General features: G+C 37.5%; 1 protein-coding gene across 1 annotated transcript in view; it reads left to right on the forward strand.

Annotated features, from left to right (window-relative positions):
- LOC136850733 (uncharacterized) overlaps nt 1-18,144 on the forward strand; it is a 72,755-nt gene that overhangs the window by 28,701 nt on the left and 25,910 nt on the right. The window contains exons 8-9 of the mRNA XM_067124621.1: nt 2,476-2,592; nt 4,065-4,181. Coding sequence (XP_066980722.1) covers nt 2,476-2,592; nt 4,065-4,181 — 234 coding nt within the window. The remainder of the gene's footprint in view (nt 1-2,475; nt 2,593-4,064; nt 4,182-18,144) is intronic.

Below are 18,144 nucleotides of genomic sequence, written 5' to 3' on the forward strand. Positions count from 1 at the left end.
TATATAAGAGATAAATGAACAAATTACTCAAAGGGAATTACAATTCAAAGGCAGTCAAATGAACCAAAGTTACAAGGTTCAAAGAATAAGGGTAATCGCCCTTTCTAAAATGCAATCACAACACGACACCAGATAACAAGTCAACTCAACAAATGAACCAAGAAGCAGTTCTTTCTGTTTTGCATTTGGGTTTTGTTGGGGAAAATGAGACAGGTTAAACAGTTGATGCAAATGCAGAACTGACTCAACAAAGTTCACATTTAACATAAAAAAAACTTTAAGATAATTTTCAAGTTTATCAAAAATGAGTTTGAAAACATAATATTCAGAAATTTCAACATATTTGTTAAACGTAGTGAATTAACTGGTGGTGTGTGACAATACAATTTTGGATGATGTCATACCCATACAGTACATACAACTACGCATACGCGCATTCTGAAATGTAATGCCTGAAAGCTGCAAAGTGACAACCATATGGGCATCACTCAACTCTCTGATGCAGACGTAAGCATTTCATAAACACACCACTGAACTCCCCTCCAACTCTTCCTTTTGGCTTCTTCAGTAGTTAATACGGAAATTATTTAATCAGTATCACAGAGAAATCAAACAAAATAATGCAAGGAGTGTCATTCTCGAATAGACGTGGTTCCTTTACCCTTAGTATCATGCAATAGAGACGTGCATATTTCTACAAAACTCATAGATATGCAGATATATTTGGATTTCACATGAATAATAGATACAAACAACATAGTTCTCGTCTGTTGGTTACCTGACAGAAGGCAATTCACAGCAAAATATGATACTAATGATTAATCTTTTTTCCATCTAATGTTATTTTATCCTTTTGTGCACACTTTGCCCTTATTAGTTATATTTGAAATAGGAGCTGATTACAACAGCTTTAGCTGCATATTTAAAGGCTGTCCAGTTTCTAGTGTTACTTCATTCTAAACCTCTTCCATCTCAGAACACAGTTTTCATTATAAAACATTATGAGAATGGCAAACACAAAGGTGAAATAACATTCCCTTGTAGCACCCCGCTATTTACTACCAATTCATTTGACAAAACCCCATTAACATCAGCTTCGCATCTACCTGATCCATGGAGATATTCAGTTATCTATACGTATTTAACAGGAATTCCATAATGGTGCAAGACCTTCAATAATACTGTATTGGTTTGTGAACACTGTCAAATGCCTTTACTTAAATTCTATACATTGCTGCACAATATGTCTTAACACAAATATTTGATCTGTGCAGCTTGTGCCTTTTCTAAAACCAGTTTTTTCATCTCTAAGCTTATTAGCATTTTTTTTCTCGAGCCTATTCATAATAAACATACTGAATATTTTCATGACAACTGATGTAAGTCCAGTGCCTTTATAATTACACTGAGTGCTTTTAAGTTTTCTCCCATTCCTAGTCGTCTTGTTTCTGCAATTGCCTTTGGACCCCTATCATAAGTTGGCTGTGATTACATACTGTTATAGGCTACACTGGCTTCCAAGCTCAGGTAGATAGAATGATGCAAGATAAATTCCAATCATTCATCTGCATGTTATTACTACATTTTATAGCTGCAATATAGTTTTATAATTAAATTTTTTTATTTATTTTCATACCATTCTCTAACGAAACCAGGATGAGGACTAGTATTCAGCAGCATGAAATATTTCTGATGCAGGCACATTATGCAGATGGTGACCATTCTTCCTGCTACCCATTTGTAATCTTGTATTTGTGCACTTCTTGTTTACTGCAGTGAACTTGCTGGGATGCCTAAGCCAGTCTTACCCTTTCATATAGTTTTTGCTCCCACTGCTTTTCAAGTTAGTTTCCTCTTATCTCTTAAGGTTACGTTTCCATTTCTGATGGATGATTGTTCAACCTTAGTTTTCCGTACCTGGTATTCCTCGTATTGCAGAAAAGGATACATAACAGCAATAAAATGAAATGATAAATCTTACTAGGTACTTTAATAGAACTGGATGATCCTTGTAGTCGTCTATTTATATATTCATCCATCTATTTACATATATTACTTATTTTGATGTTTAAAATTTTGTCGTATGCCCCATAAGGGGAACTACTGAGGACATTATGAACTGGTGTTGTAACGGGATGTATTATGGTCTATTACAAATCTCTGTACATGTATAACATTACTTAGTGTATTCCAAATGTTCAGATGTACATAACATTACCCAGCCAATATCAGTATGGCAATAATCTGGTAATGGCGGGAGATTCAGTGGACAGTTTTATTCACTGCAAGCAGTTAAAGCCACCATACTTGCCCACAGTTTAGTCATCTTGCCACTAAGGAAGAGGAGGAAGAGTTTTTCCTGTATATCAGATTAAATTCAAATAGTGATCTTGATTCTTGCCTTACCCTTTAAAATAATAAGAGCCTTTTATTATGAAGGAAACATTATCAAATTTGCATTTCTTTCTTATTTAGGTAATTGTGGACCATATTCATGGCAATGTCGTGATAGTTCTTGCATACCGGAGGTCAATCGCTGTGATGGCCTAGATCATTGCCCTGATAACTCTGATGAAGAAGGATGTCCAATAGGTATGCATATTGTATTATATTGATGTTTTTTATTAGAATCTTACATTTTTATAGAACTAGTGTGAATAGTGCTGTGTTATAAGAACATAAATCAGACTGTAGTTATTTTGGCTTCAGTCATTTTATATGTATGGTATGCAGGTATGACTGATATAACCAAGGTAAGAAGTGTAACAATGGAGTCTTCATACCTTGTCTCGAATCTTCTTGAACATAAATCAGTTAGCTTAGACAGTGCACAGTGATAAGGAGTCAAAGTTCAAAACAATGAAACCGTGTCCTAATCTGGCGGAACAACCAGCAAAACCTAAAGACAATTACTATGTACTAAGTATATCTTAGTTTAACCAGACCACTTAGCTGATTAACAGCTCTCCTAGGGCTGGCCCGAAGGATTAGATTTACTTTTACGTGGCTAAGAACCAGTTGGTTACCTAGCATCGGGACCTACAGCTTATTGTGGAATCCGAACCACATTATAGCGAGAAATGAATTTCTATCACCAGAAACAAATTCCTCTTGTTCTTCACTGGCCGGTCGGAGATTCGAACTCGCGACCAACAGAGTGGTAGCTGAGAACGGAACCCGCTCACCCAGCGAGGAACTAATCAGTAATTGTATTCTTCAATACAATGGATGGTTTGCAAGACTTAGAGTTCCAATCCATTTACATGTGGTGCAAATCATTTTAGATAAAGTTATCTATGTGAATTATCTGCTATCTACTGTTGTAAATATAGTTCTAACTAATTAAAAACCCAACGTTTATGTAACCCCTACTTGCTGTGGACAGGGTCACCAAATACTGTATATTGAAATCAGAATGACATCCCATTTCATTATTCATTATAAATTAAGAGGTTAGGCTCAGGATGCTTTATCCTAGGAATTAGTCATAGGATGGATGAGATTAGTGTAGCTGCTGGTTCAGTTCATTTCTAGGTCGTTTTAAAATTTTCCTTCTCAGCTCTGCTGTCTCCTAGATGCCACTCTGGCTTGCCCTCTTAAATACTGAGTTGTTGTTCTAGTTGTGCTCAAAACTAAAGTTTTCCATGGGCAATAATGTAAGTATTGAGCAAGTGAGAAGATTCATCTGAAGACAAGAGTAATGACAGCTTCAACATCTATCTTCGTAGAAATGATTAGCCGTTTTTAGATTGCTCAGTATAACATTACTTAGTGTATCAATTTCAGTGGTAAACTATTACTAATGGTCATACGTACATAACATTACTCAGTATCAGTTTCAATATAGTAATAATTTAGCAATGCTGGAAGATTCAGTGAACACTTCATACATTGCAAGCATTAAAGCTTAGTCATCTTGCTATCAAGGAAGAGGAGGAAGAGTTTTGCCTATATATCATATTAAATTCAAATAGTGATCTTGATTTTTACCTTACCCTTTAAAATAATAAGAGCCTTTTGTTATGAAGAAAACATGATCAAATTTGCATTGCTTTCTTATTTAGGTAACTGTGGACCATGTTCATGGCAGTGCCGTGATAGTTCTTGCATACCGGAGGTCAACCGCTGTGATGGCCTAAGTCATTGCTCTGATAACTCTGATGAAGAAGGATGTTCAGCAGGTATGCATATTGTATTATGTTGATGCTTTTTATCAGAATCCTGCATTTTTATAGAACTAGTGTGAACAGTGCTGTGTGTTATAGGAACATAAATCAGACTAGTTACTTTAGCTTCAGTCATTTTATGTGTATGGTATATAGATATGACTGATATAACCAAGGTAAGAAGGGTAACAATGGAGTCTTCATACCTTGTCTCGAATCTTCTTGAGCATGAATCAGTAAGCTTGGACAGTACACAATGATAAGGAGGCAAAGTTCAAAACAATGAAACCGTGTCCTAATCTGGCGGAACAACCAGCAAAACCTAAAGACAGTTACTACGTACTAATCAGTAATTGTATTCTTCATGAGACACCTATCTCATGTATCTGAAAATGGATGGTTTGCAAGACTTAGAGTTCAAATCCATTTACATGTGGTGCAAATCATTTTAGACAAAGTTATCTATGTGAATTATCTACTATCTGCTGTTGTAAATATAGTTATAACTAATTAAAACCCAATGTTTATGTAACCCCTATTTGCTGTGGACAGGGCCACCAAGTACTGTGTATGGAAATCAGAATGACATCTCATTTCATTGTTCATTATAAATTAAGAGGTTAGGATCAGGATGCTTTATCCTAGGAATTAGTCACAGAATGGATGAGATTAGTGTAGCTGCTGGTTCAGCTCATTTCTAGGTCGTTTTAAATTTTCCTTCTCAGCTCTGCTGTCTCCTAGATGCAACTCTGGCTTGCTCTCTTAAATACTGAGTTGCTGTTCTAGTTCTGCTCAAAACTAAAGTTTTCCATAGGTAATAATGTTCGTATTCAGCAAGTGAGAACATTCATCTGAAGACAAGAGTGATGACAGCTTAAACATCTAACTTCGGAGAAATGATTAGCAGTTTTTAGATTGCTCAATATATAAAATTGTAGATTGAGTGTCTTACAATACGTATTTCAGTTTTATAGGAGGAGAACTCAAAAACTTGATTATGAAATACCGCCTTCTTGATGAGAAAATGCCTTGCTGAAGTCCCATAGTCACCATAGAATATATATAGTCTGATGAAATTGTGTTGTAAGCAAAAGGGTCCACATCCACAGAACGGGGTAATCTCTTTCCCAGCTCCATTTAAATCTCACTCAATACTTTTTATCTCTCTCTCATTATTACTTTGACCTCTCTTGTACTATATGATCTTTCTACCATTTTGCAGGCCTGTTAGCGAGACATCTTGCTGAAGTTGCATTGCCTTAATATGTTGAAACCTAGTGATGGGTGAGAGGACTCTCGAACTGAGGGAATTTCTTTTCCTGTAGTTGGAATCTAAGTGTCTCTCTCAACTCTTTCTCATTATTAATGCGACCTCTTTCCAGTACAATTATCATTTTTCCATCTTGCTACCCAACCACTTCTTCACTGTCTTGATTACAAAGAAGGAATACCTTTATAATAATTGGAGTTCATTTTTTATGCCAATAATCGGAACTGTGGACGTCTCATCAACCACCCTATAATATTTGGACTTGAGAAGCTAATGATATTATTATCTTAGTAAGAGGACTTTCTTTTGGAACTGGCCGTTTGGTACCAGAGGTGGGAGGTCTCAGGTGATAGGACTGCAATCTATCTGGCTTGATTACCAAAAGGATTCGAGTTCAGATGGTTTTGTTCGTGTATTGCTCGCAGTCTCATAATGCAGGATTGGCTTTCACAACCACCACCTTAATCATGTTGGTGCCCTCTCTTTGGGGTATAGTAGGGAGTGGACATTTGGGAGTCAGTTCCTGCTGGTGTCATTGGTGGAGAAAAGAGCACCAAGAATAGCTTGGTATTTTTTTTTTTTTTTTTTTTTTAGATATCCAAAAAGTTTTTTCTACTTCCTAATCCTACCCCTGGACTGCGTGACAATTTGCTGACAAGGTTAACATCTTGACTGATAAAGATGATACTGACCCAGTAGTAAATTCTAGGAGGTTAATTTAGTGATATGTATCCAATGAATCAACTGCATAAGGTTCACTTAACCTGAAAAGAAATGCGTTAATAATGAAAGCAACGCTTTGCCTTATGTGAATCTTATTCAAAGCTAAGGATTAGGAGACTCCAAAGTTGTCTGGTAAAATGATGGACAGTGAGAATAAGGTACTGTATAGGATTTTAAAATTCTCTATTTGTTAAATACCTCTTGATTGTCATTATGAAAATAATTGGAAATAAAAATACACGTAAAATTTCAAGGAGGAGGCTGAAGTGGGAAGGCTGGATCTCTTTTGAGCAGCCATGAGGATGCTTTTAATGCAAGCTGCACTATTTTAAAATGAAAATTAATATAAATCTTGACATATATCACATAATCAAACAGTGTGGAAAAGAGTCTGTTGATCCAAAAATAAAATTAGTATCTCAAAGAATACCCAAGCTACCAATGTGAATTATTGTAAGGGCGAGAGGGGGAAATTATAATTACTTGAAATTCAGAAAGTTTATACAAAAGAAGGTAGGTGTCATAGAATGAGGAGACATTTCTACATTTGACAGTAAATCAGTTATTATTCATGCAAAATCAAAAGCACACTTCTACAAGTCTACCAAAATATAGATAGATTTCATTTGAATGTTAATGTAACATCATTCTGTTGGACTCCTTAATACTGTAGAACCCTTGCATTTCATACTTAAATAGGCACTTTGTTATGTATTGAAATTTCAGTTACGATTTACAATTTCCCTCTTGACTTAACGGGAGAATATTGAATGACTGACATGGGAGTGATCATGGAACCTTGAGAAGACAGATTGGAAAAATATCAGGAATTAGGCGAGATCAAAGGCGGCACTGCAGATGATTCCAAAGTATGACTCCTTCAACTATCTTGCTCAGTTGTACCCTTCATATAGCAGGAGTTATATTTGTCCCCAGAACTATAGGTCTACAAGAAGGGCCCTGATTCGGTCCCGTAGACACTAGTGAAAAGAATATAATTTCATAAAAGAAATGCAGAGTTCAAGTACCTGTATACTGATGAAATAGAGGATGACAAAGACTGATTTCTGGATGCTTTTATTGCATAAAAGCTGCTAGAAATCAGTCTTGGCGATCCTCTATTTCCTCAGTAGACAGTAGAACACCACAATCTTCTGTTTGGGAGAAAGTTAGAACGATAGAATGGAAATTACTTGAAAATGAATGTTCATTATATGGGCAGTGCAAACGTCTGAACACCTCTCAAGCATATCATGTGAATTGGACGTTGACCCAGGTGACTTGTACATATGCAAGAACAGAAACCATTGGATTTTCTAGCATAAAAGGAGGAAATTTATATCCTTCCCTTTACCAAAAGAGTTTTATTCAGCTCTGGGTATTTGGAAAAATACAGCCTCAGGCCCTGATGAAATTCCATATGCAGTAATAAGTCAGTCTGCAAAAACTAAGTCCTACATTTTAAGTATTATTGGGTTACTTATAAATAATCAATATTTTCAATATCAGTCATAATAATCTTGCAGCTGAATAGTTGCAAGCCTTTTCAAGTAGTGCAGGATAAATTTTTAACATGTTGTGGTATATGATGAGTTTTGTTCTGTAGTGTTTACTTTTATTGTTTTGTACACAGCATTTATTTCTGTGTATCAAACATTAGGTAAGGTGATTTTTATGGCAGATTGCTAATGAAAAGGGACTTTAATTGGTAATTGTATTAAAGTCAGACAGAATAAAATACATTTTAGTTTTGCCTATGAAATATTTACTTTACCATGAGGTGACATATCTCTTTACCATAAAACCATGGAATCTCTGGTTTTTTGTGTTCCTTAAATCTTATAACATTTCATGGCCAAGAAATAGATTATTTTCATAGAAGAGGACAAATAAAATATTGACATTGGATAGAAGTGTAACAATGGAAGTGATTACTTGGCTGGGACATTTTTTTAACTGGGAAATGAAAGGATACCATAAGATTTAGGGAGACATATCCTGATCTGCAATGTCTCTGGCCAGCTATTAAAAAAAAAAAGACTAACAGCTTACTCTGAAAAATGAAGGACCGTATCAGAGGTACTTAGAGAGTCATCAACTGAGAAATGAAGTATAGGTTGATTATGTTGGCCAGACAAAATTAACCCGAACAGGCAGTACTGTACTTCCTTCATTGCCTGGCTTAGTCTCAGGACAATCCCAAATCCCATGGGAGGGAACTTATGTAAGGCAGAAACACCATAGCAGAACCTAAATTACTTAGCTGCTCAGGCAAAAAGGATAGACTTCCCAGTCAGTCAGAACCAAGGTTATCTTTACACCAGGGAGCATGCCCAGAGAACATGGACTAGAGCATAGACTAATGTACCTACCCTCTCAAGATTACTGTCAATCTTTCAGGTAGCAATTGATAGAACAATTACTGAACCAGGGCTCAGAGTAAGTACATGCATGATTCCATTATAACAGAAGATAGATCATTACCAGCTTACAGTACACTCAGAATTGTTTGTCAGGATTATAACCCTGCTGTCAGTTTCCTGATATTAAATACCAACTTGGCAACTGACTAAGTTGTGGTGAGGGACTCTTGAGCACTTGGAATTAGTTGCTATGCTATCCAAGTGCCCTACCAGTGAGGAATTAGTTGCTATGCTATCCAAGTGCCCTACCAGTGAATATACTTTTTTGATTACCATTTTTTATGGTACACTAGGGTCTTATTTACAGAATTAAGATATCCAGTAGCCTATTGTTTACCCAGGCACTGTAGACTACCAGTACTTGTACCTAACCAAACTCCATAATACTACATATTCCTGGTGTTTGCTAAAATAGGTTGTCATCATTACTGCTACTACTACTACTTTTTTTTTTGTCCCTCACAGTCATCCTATTCGACTGGGTGGTTTTTATAGTGTAGGGTTCCAGGTTGCATCCTGTCTCCTTAGGAGTCCATCACTTTTCTCACTATGTGCGCTGCTTCTAGTAGCACACTTTTCTGCAGGAGTCCTGGAGCTACTTCGGCATCTAGTTTTTCCAGATTCCTTTTCAGGGATCTTGGGATTGTGCTTAGTGTTCCTGTGATTATAGGTACAATTTCCACTGGCATATTTCATATCCTTCTTATTTTGATTTTCAGGTCTTGATACTTATCAGTTTTTTCTCTTTCTTTCTCATCTACTCTGGTATCCCATGGTATTGCGACATCAGTGAGTGATACTTTCTTCTTGATTTTGTCAATCAACGTCACGTCTGGTCTATTGGCACGTATCACCCTATCTGTTCGGATACCATAGTTCCAGGGGATCTTTGCGAGATAATTTTTTATCACTCCCTCAGGTTGGTATTCGTACCACTTATTACTGCAAGCTAGCTGGTGTTTCTTGCACAGGCTCCAGTGGAGGGCTTTTGCTACTGAATCGCGCCTCTTTTTATACTGGTTCTGTGCAAGCGCCGGACATTTGCTTCCTATGTGATTTATGGCCTCATCTTTCATATTGCACTTCCTGCGTATGGGTGAGATGTTATTTCCATCTATTGTTCTTTGGACATATCCGGTTCTTAGGGCCTGATCTTGTGACGCTGTTAGCATTTCCTTCTGTTCCTTCTTGAGTTTTCCCCTCTGTAGCCATTGCCATGTTTCATCACTGGCCAGTTCTTTTGTCTGTCTCATGTACTGTCCGGGCATTGGTTTGTTGTACCATTCCTCTGTTCTGTTTTTCATTCTTCTGTCTCTGTATATTTCTGTGTCTTCATCTACTTTTATCAGTCCATGCACACTTTAGCAACTCATCTTCACTGGTTTTCAGATATTGCCCCAGTGCTCTGCTCTCGATGTTGACACAGTCCTCTGTGCCTAGTAGCCATCTCACCCCATCCTTTCATGTTATGTATAGTCTGTCTGTATTTGCTCTTGGGTGTAGTGCTTTGTGTATTGTCATGTACTTTCTAGTTTTCTGGTCTATGCTGCGGAATTCAGCCTTCGTCCACTCCACCACACCTGTGCTGTATCTTTACAGCTATTCTTTAGGGCTGGGCCACAGATTCGAGGAGTGCCTGGTTCTGGGGATAGGACTCTCAACATTCTGTCCAGTTTGCCCACAATATGATTAAGGTGGGGATGATTGTATTCTTTGGCTTACACTTGGGCAACTCAAATTGTGCTGTGCCATCCCCTGTGGGGTAGGGTAGGGGGCAGAGATTTGGGAGTTGGCTCTCACCTGTGCCATTGGTAAAAGAATAAACTCCATGAAAGGCTAATGATATCTTTTTAAAGTTTTCAAGTTTAATTTTTCTTTTTTTTTATATTTGATCTTTATGAATAGTAGGAATAGAGATTTGAGTACCCCTGGACCCTCTGATGATACCATTTCGGCACAGTTGACGACCACTTCAACTTCCTCTGGCGACCTTTCTTTGGAAAAGACTAGGAAACTTTATAGTGTAATTATTACACTGGAACCCTATTCTCCAGCATGGAGCAAAGGGAAATTTACTAGAAATGTATGCAAAATAGGACCAGAAATATTTGAAACCTCTTTTGATAAGTATTCAACCTTTAATCTGGAAGATTCTGATTGTGATACTTTTAATGTACATAGAGATACTAGCTGACCAACCCAGTGATGCCTGGGAAAACTCTGAATGACAACCAATAAACTCTCTCTCTCTCTCTCTCTCTCTCTCTCTCTCTCTCTCTCTCTCTCTCTCTCTCTCTCTCTCTCTCTCTCTCTCTTGTTAAGATAGTTGCTTCAATTACATTGCCCAGCATTTTTGACATTTTATATTTCACCCCTTTTCACCCCCCATTCTTATCGGGGCTGAACTTAGATTGAAAGGACATCAGGAGTGTCACTATTCATCTCCGATCTCGAAAACTATGGATTAGACACTAATATCTGTCATTTTTGAAATTTTATTTTTCACCCATTCTCACCCATCCTCCCTATTGGGGCTGAACTTGGATTAATAAGACATCAGGAGTGTCGCTGTTCATCTCAGCAACCTCGAAAACTATGGATTAGACCGTTAGACATTAACGTCTGTCGTTTTCAGTTATTTTTACATGTCAACCCCTTCCCACTCCTTTTTACTCCCATGCCTAGTGGGGCTGAACTTGGACTGAAAGGGCATTTGGAGTGTCACTCTCAATCTCACCGACCTTGAAAACTGTGGATTAGACAGTAACATTTGTCGTTTTCTGTTATTTTTACATGTCACCACCTTCCCACCCCTTCTCACCCCCCTTCCTATCGGGGCTGAACTTGGACTGAAAGGGCACCAAGAGTGTCACTGTCCATCTCAGCAACCTTGAAAACTATGGATTAGACAGTAATATCTGTCGTTTTCAGTTATTTTTACATGTTACCCCCTTCCCACCCCCACCCCCTTTGGTGCCAGTGATGTCTTAACCCCACAGTATTCTTTCCCAGATAGTAAGTCATACATATACTAAGTTTGGTTGAAATTGCTTAATGTATTTCAGAGTTATGCTGGAATACACACACATACATCCATTTATATATATATATATATATATATATATATATATATATATATATATATATATATATATATATATATATATATATATATATAATATATAGATAGATAGATTGTGAAGTGTTGTGCCTGAGAGCCTAAGATATCTGAAGGTGAGGGTAAAGTGACAGTAGAATCAACTTCAGCAAATGAAAATGAAAAATTAAAAGCATTACCGCATCTTGAGGAGTTAAAGTAGACTGCTCAGTACATGCTTTTTGGAATCACACCAAGAAAATAATATTTGCACCCCAACTGATGACGTACTCAGAAGAGAAGCTGGTAAAAGAATTAAAGGATCTAGGTAAAATTAGAGTTGAAAGAATGAAGAAGATGATCAGTGGAGCCATAGTTCCACTTCCAAATTTAATTATTACATTTAATTCAACACAGTTACCTGATGTAATGAAAGCAGCATTAGTGCAGCAGGTAAGTATAAAAATACTTCAGTTTGTGATACAAGTATGAAATATGGCACAAGTGCTCATTTTAACACCCTCTTTTGAAAAGTCTGGGTGTCCACGCAAAATTTCTATATGGCTGCCACTTTTCAAGATAGCTGCTAGTTGTTTCGATTTCTGACACTCTGAGTAAATCATTGTCGAAATAAATACATTGATCATTATTCAGATAATGTCTTCCTGGGTAGAAGGGTTAATTGAAGATACCACCAGAGCTCCTACTACTATATTTACCATTGTGATAAAGATGGCGTACAAAATGGCTGCCATGAAACATTTTGCTTGATAGCTCTGCAACTAAGAAAGATAGAGACATGAACTTTTTATCTATGCCTACATTTGTGAGGCCAGAGAATCTGTTGCTAGCATTTCTGTTGGGCTATTATCAATATTACATCTTGGAAAGGGACACCATAATGCTACTGAAAAGTATACAAGCGCAGGATTATAATGGAGTATGACAACAAAGTATCTTAACTATGTTCGAGCACTGTCTCATTATCATTTTTTAAGCCTGAAATGAACGCAAGATTTTAAAGATGCTTGGTGTCACCCTTTAGTGTGACGAAATTCTCATTCAGATGTATCTGAAGTATCATTTGCAACATTATAGTTACACCTCACATTATGGTTACACCTCACATTTGCAGCTATACCTAATGTGTCGGCTTCTTTGAGGGCTGCTCCTCGTTGGCAGCTGTATTATCAGTATCTGGTGCTTGTGTCTCCTTGGAGCCTGCACTAGCTGTAACTGGTTCTCCTGATGCTATGGAGGATACATCAGTTTTGTCTGACCCTCACACCCATCCTCAGGCAGCGCCAGCTTTGTCTGGTGTTCCTGAGATTGATAACCCTCTGAAAAGGGAAATAGCCATAAATAATCAGTCTCCTTCTGGGAAAAAGAAGGAGCAAGGCAGTAAGTTGAAAGCACCTTTAAGAGGCTCCAGTTAATGGCCTCACAAGGAAAGTAGAATTCATTAATTTTCTCCAGTGGAACTGTCAGGGATTAAGAGCTAAATGGGAAGAACTAAGTCTGCTCATATCAGATGTGTCTCCTGTATGTATAGCTTTGCAGGAGGCTATGATTGTCAATAATACATGTCCGAGCCCACGAGAGTATACGGCCTATCATTCCACCTGTGACATAAATATAGGAAGCCATGGGGGTTAGTTTTTATGTTCTTAACGACACCCCACCTAATCCTATGAGTATCCAGTCTGCATTGCAAGTAATAGGTGTGCAGGTCCATTTGCAAAGAAAATATGCAATATGCTCTCTCTATCTACCACCTAGTGAAGTCTACCCTATTGATGAATTTAATCCCTCACTCAACAGCTACCATGTCCCTTTGTTATTCTGAGAAATGTGAATAGTAGAAACCCTCTTTAGGGTGACATCATCACCAATCAAAGAGGAAGTTGCCTGTGTTCCATCATAGAAAGTGAAAATGTGGGAATCCTCAACACGGGGAAGTCTACACATTTTCAAGTTCAGACAGGCACATTATCTACAGTTGATTTATCGCTGTATAGTGATGACTGCCTTATTGATTTTAATTGGAGAGTGATAAATGATAGATTTACCAGCAACCATATTCCAATAGTGGTGAATGTAGCTTCAAATCCTCCATCTTCAAGGCTTCCTAAATAGAACATTGGTAAAGCTGATTGGTCAACATTCCAGGAACACAGTTCAATAGAAGACTTGGCTGATGACTTTCCCTGTGTAGATGATGCTCGTGACTTCTTGAATACGATTATATTTTTGGCTGGGTTACAGTCAATACATAGGACTTTGGGCATATTTATCCACTGACCAGTTCCCTGATGGACTCGTAAATGTCAGGAAACTCATAGAACTCTGAAATCAACTTTCACCAGATATCTCGGACGAAAATGTGAGTACCATATTGAATTTCGAAAAGCAAGGGTTCATTTCTGCATGGAAAGTAAAAAAAGCACGAAAGGAATCTTGGACAATTTTAATATCTTCACTAAATTCGAAAACACCCTTGACTTTAGTTTGGAAGAGAATTAAAAAAATAGCAGGCAAATTTACTCCTTGTCAACCTCCAGTTATCAAGATCAGTGGTTGTGAAGAAGCAGATCCTTGATTAGTGGCAAATGAGTTTGGTAAACATTTTGCTAATATTGCAAAGATAAATTATGACAGACCCTATTCAGCTCAAAGAAGGCTAATGGAACAGATTGAAATTGATTTTAATACATCAAGGAATGAACAATAAAGTGTACCTTTTACTATGAGAGAATTTGAATCAGCCTTAAGTAAATGTAGTGAATCAGCTCCAGGACTGGATAATATAACATTCAGTGATTAAGCATACCCCCGAAAATACCAGATTTTTCATATTAAGCCTCAGTAACAGAATGTTCTGAGAACATTATCTTCCCTAAGCTATAGACGTTAAAATTACTGCCATTTGTGAAACCGGGGAAAGACCCATTCCAGACAGAAAACTATCGTCCCATTGCACTGACATCATGTCTGTGTAAGATCATAGAAAAAATGATAACACACGTGTGATGTGGTACTTGGAGAGTGGTAAATATGTATCACTTGCACAATGTGGTTTTCGAAGTATGCACTCCACAACTGATGTGTTGGTTTGAATGGAATCTTCAATGTGTAGTGCTTTTGCTAACAAACAGCATCACGCCACTGTTTTCTTTGATCTTGAGAAGGTTTATGATACAACTTGGAGATATGGCATTCTGAGGGTTCTTTATGAATGTAACCTGAGGCAATTTGCCTCTTTTTATCAAGGCATTTTTAAAAAATAGTTTATTTCAGGTTCAGGTAGGGGGCAACAGTGACAAATGTATTCAGCCCAGAAAATGGAGTGCTACTAGGTAGTATTCTAAGCATAACCTTGTTCGCCTTAGCAATGTGGTTTCAAAAATAATTCTCCCAGATTTAACATATATTCTTTTTGTTGATGACCTTTCAATATCTTTTGTAGCAACAAGGATGGCAGTGGCTGAACTCCGCCTTCGGCTGTGCAATGATAATACAGTATAGTAAAGTGGTCTGAGATGAATGGTTCTAGATTCTCTGCCAGTAAAACGGTAACCATGCACTTCTGCCGTATAAGAGGATCCCATCCTGATCCGGAGCTGTTCATACATAATCATAAAATTTCATGTGTTGTTGTAACAAGGTTTCTTGGGTTGATTTTTGATAGCAAGCTGACCTGGATTCCACATATGAAATATATTAAGACAAAATGGTTGAAAGCAATGAATGTCCTGAAAGTTCTGTCTCATATTTCGTGGGGTGCAGACCGAACTCAGATGTTGAGACTATACAAAGCCTTGGTCTTTTCAAAATTAACTTAAGGGTGTGCCTGTATACTTCAGCGAAGCCTAATAGTCTCAAAATGCTCAGTTCAATTCATCATGGAGTAAGATTGTGTACAGGAACATTTAAATCATCTCCCACTAAGAGCATGCTTGTAGATGCTGGTGAGATGCCTCTGGATCTTCTTTACCAGCATCTGCTGGTTCGGAGCTGGTACAGATTTCAAAGACTCCCTAAGTCTTTATCTAGCATTTGTATAAGAAATGAAAGGTTTTGGCAGTTTTATGAAAATCACTCCAAGCAACCTCAATCATTTGCTTTTAGTATAAATTCTATGTCAAGGAATTAAACATGCCAAGGATGGAGATTTTACCAGCAAGGTATTCAGTTAGCCCCTACTGGAACCTTCCAGAGGTAAAATTTTGTAGATATTTCCATTTTACCAAGACAGAATTGTCTAATCAGCCCATGTGGTCAATATTTTTAAATCATTCCTTGCAACATGATAACTCTGTTGCAGTTTTCACGGATGCCCCAAAGTCAGGTGCTGGCATCGGCTTTGGAGTGGCCTTCCCTAGTATGGAAAGAAGCAAGAGATTACGATCTGTTGCACCTATTTTTACAGCAGAACTGCACGCAATTTTAAAGACTTTAAAGGAAATGTCAACTCCGAATGGAAATAGTTTCACCATATATTGTGACTCAAGAAGTGTTCTTCGGTTATCAGAATCATTTAACTTTAAACCCACTGATTTTAGAGATATTGGAATGGCTGCTTTTAGTGAAGAGAAGAGGTAGAGAAGTGGATTTTTGCTGGGTACCTTCCCATGTTGGGGTGGTTGGAAACGAGCAAGTTGATTAACTTGCAGAGTCAGCAGTCACCTCTCCAGAGCCCAGATATATATCCTCTAGGAGGTCAGAAAATTAAAATGCTTTGGCAGTCCCTTTGGGAAAATATTTTAAAGAATAAAAAAAATGCGCAGTATAACGTCATCAGTGTCTCCTTGGTCATATCCTTATAGGCCAAGGAGACAAGAAACGATGTTGTACATGCTTAGGATTGGACATACAAGACTCACTCATGGGTTCTTGGTATCCAGCGAAAATCTTCCATTCTGTGGTAACTGTATTGTGCCCTTGACTCTGAGACATTTGCTGGTCGAATGCCCCAGTGTTGGGAATCTTAGATATAGGTTCCTCTCTTGGGGATGGGACAGAGAAGGACATTTTATCCTAGACGAAATTCTCGGTGAGGATTGTATTATAGAGCAGTTACATATCTTTGTGAGGGAGGCTGGCCTCCTCAACAAAACTCAGGTTATGCATATAAAGTATATGTAAGTATTGATATACTCGAACAGATATGATTATATACATATATATTTATAGATATTTTTTATATGAAATTCTTTTAAACAATTACTGTATTTTATTTTTAGTTTCCTATTCAATTTTTATTACGGCGTCAATAACCTAGGTGTTTTAATAGAGACATTCAATCAAGTAGACCTGAAGAAAGCGTGAAGTTGTTGGGCTTGTCTGCTCTTGATCTGGCCTTCGTTGGATGCACATCATGTTCAAGCGTGAAAGTCTCCAAGGGTTTGACGTATGCAGAAGATAAACTACTGAAGGATTTTCAGGACCAAAGCAATGCTACATTTGAAAGGATGAGGGAGAAGGTGATTGTGGTTATTTTACCTCAGTCCACAGCCCACCCTCATCATATTTTTTTAACACTGACTTCCAGGATTCCTGTATAAAGCCTGCCATATTGTATTGATCAGTATATACCTAGACCTAGAAGGTGCTTTTGTTGTCAAAACATTTTGCATACCATAACTGTAATCTTTAGGTTAAAAAAAAGCCAGGGGAAAGCCAGCATCATGCATGAAGTGGCTAATAAGAGCATGGTATTTGTACTGTAGAATCTAAGTGTGTTCACTGTGGTGAGGGGGTACCCTTCATTAAATAACTGTGGCATGTACCATATGAGAGGGAAATTTAGGCAGTGTGAATAACTGAAGAACTTCCTTTAGAGAGACAGTACAGAAGACATGGGATAGAATTATTTTACTGGGATTGCCTTTTGCAGATATATTTGAAAAATGTAACTCATTAGAAAAGAAAAACTGAGAGAATAGTAGGCATATTAAAACAAAATATTCAACGTATAAAAGGAGGATGAAAGAAGTTCCATAGCAAATCTGGTGTCATCACTCAGTGAATGGGATACTTGTTGGTGCCTTTGTCTATTTAAAGGCTGGGCCAAAGACTTTTGGTCTTGTGCCAACATTCGTTGGTTGTTGTACCTCTTTAGAGGTAAAACCAACAGAAGGTGGCCTACCAGCAATAACATTTGTTAGTGCTCTTGCCTCTGTAGAGGTTGAACTGTCAGACATTCATAAAACATTTGATGTATCTTCCCAGTAACTGAGACGACTTTCTTAATGGAGACATGGAGGGCTAAGGAATCGATCAGTCATCCTCAATCAAGTAATAGTTATAATCTCTGTAAAACATATTAAACGGCTTTTTTCTAGTGTACGTCTTTTTACTGATTGAAGACTATACCTGGTCTTCAGGTACAAAATGACCAAAGAATTATCATATAGCTGTATCACCAGTGGGGGTTGCCTATGCTTAGTGGTATATAACGCCAAT

This window comes from Macrobrachium rosenbergii, chromosome 3 (genome assembly GCF_040412425.1).
Source record: "Macrobrachium rosenbergii isolate ZJJX-2024 chromosome 3, ASM4041242v1, whole genome shotgun sequence".
Taxonomy (NCBI): Eukaryota; Metazoa; Arthropoda; class Malacostraca; order Decapoda; family Palaemonidae; genus Macrobrachium; species Macrobrachium rosenbergii.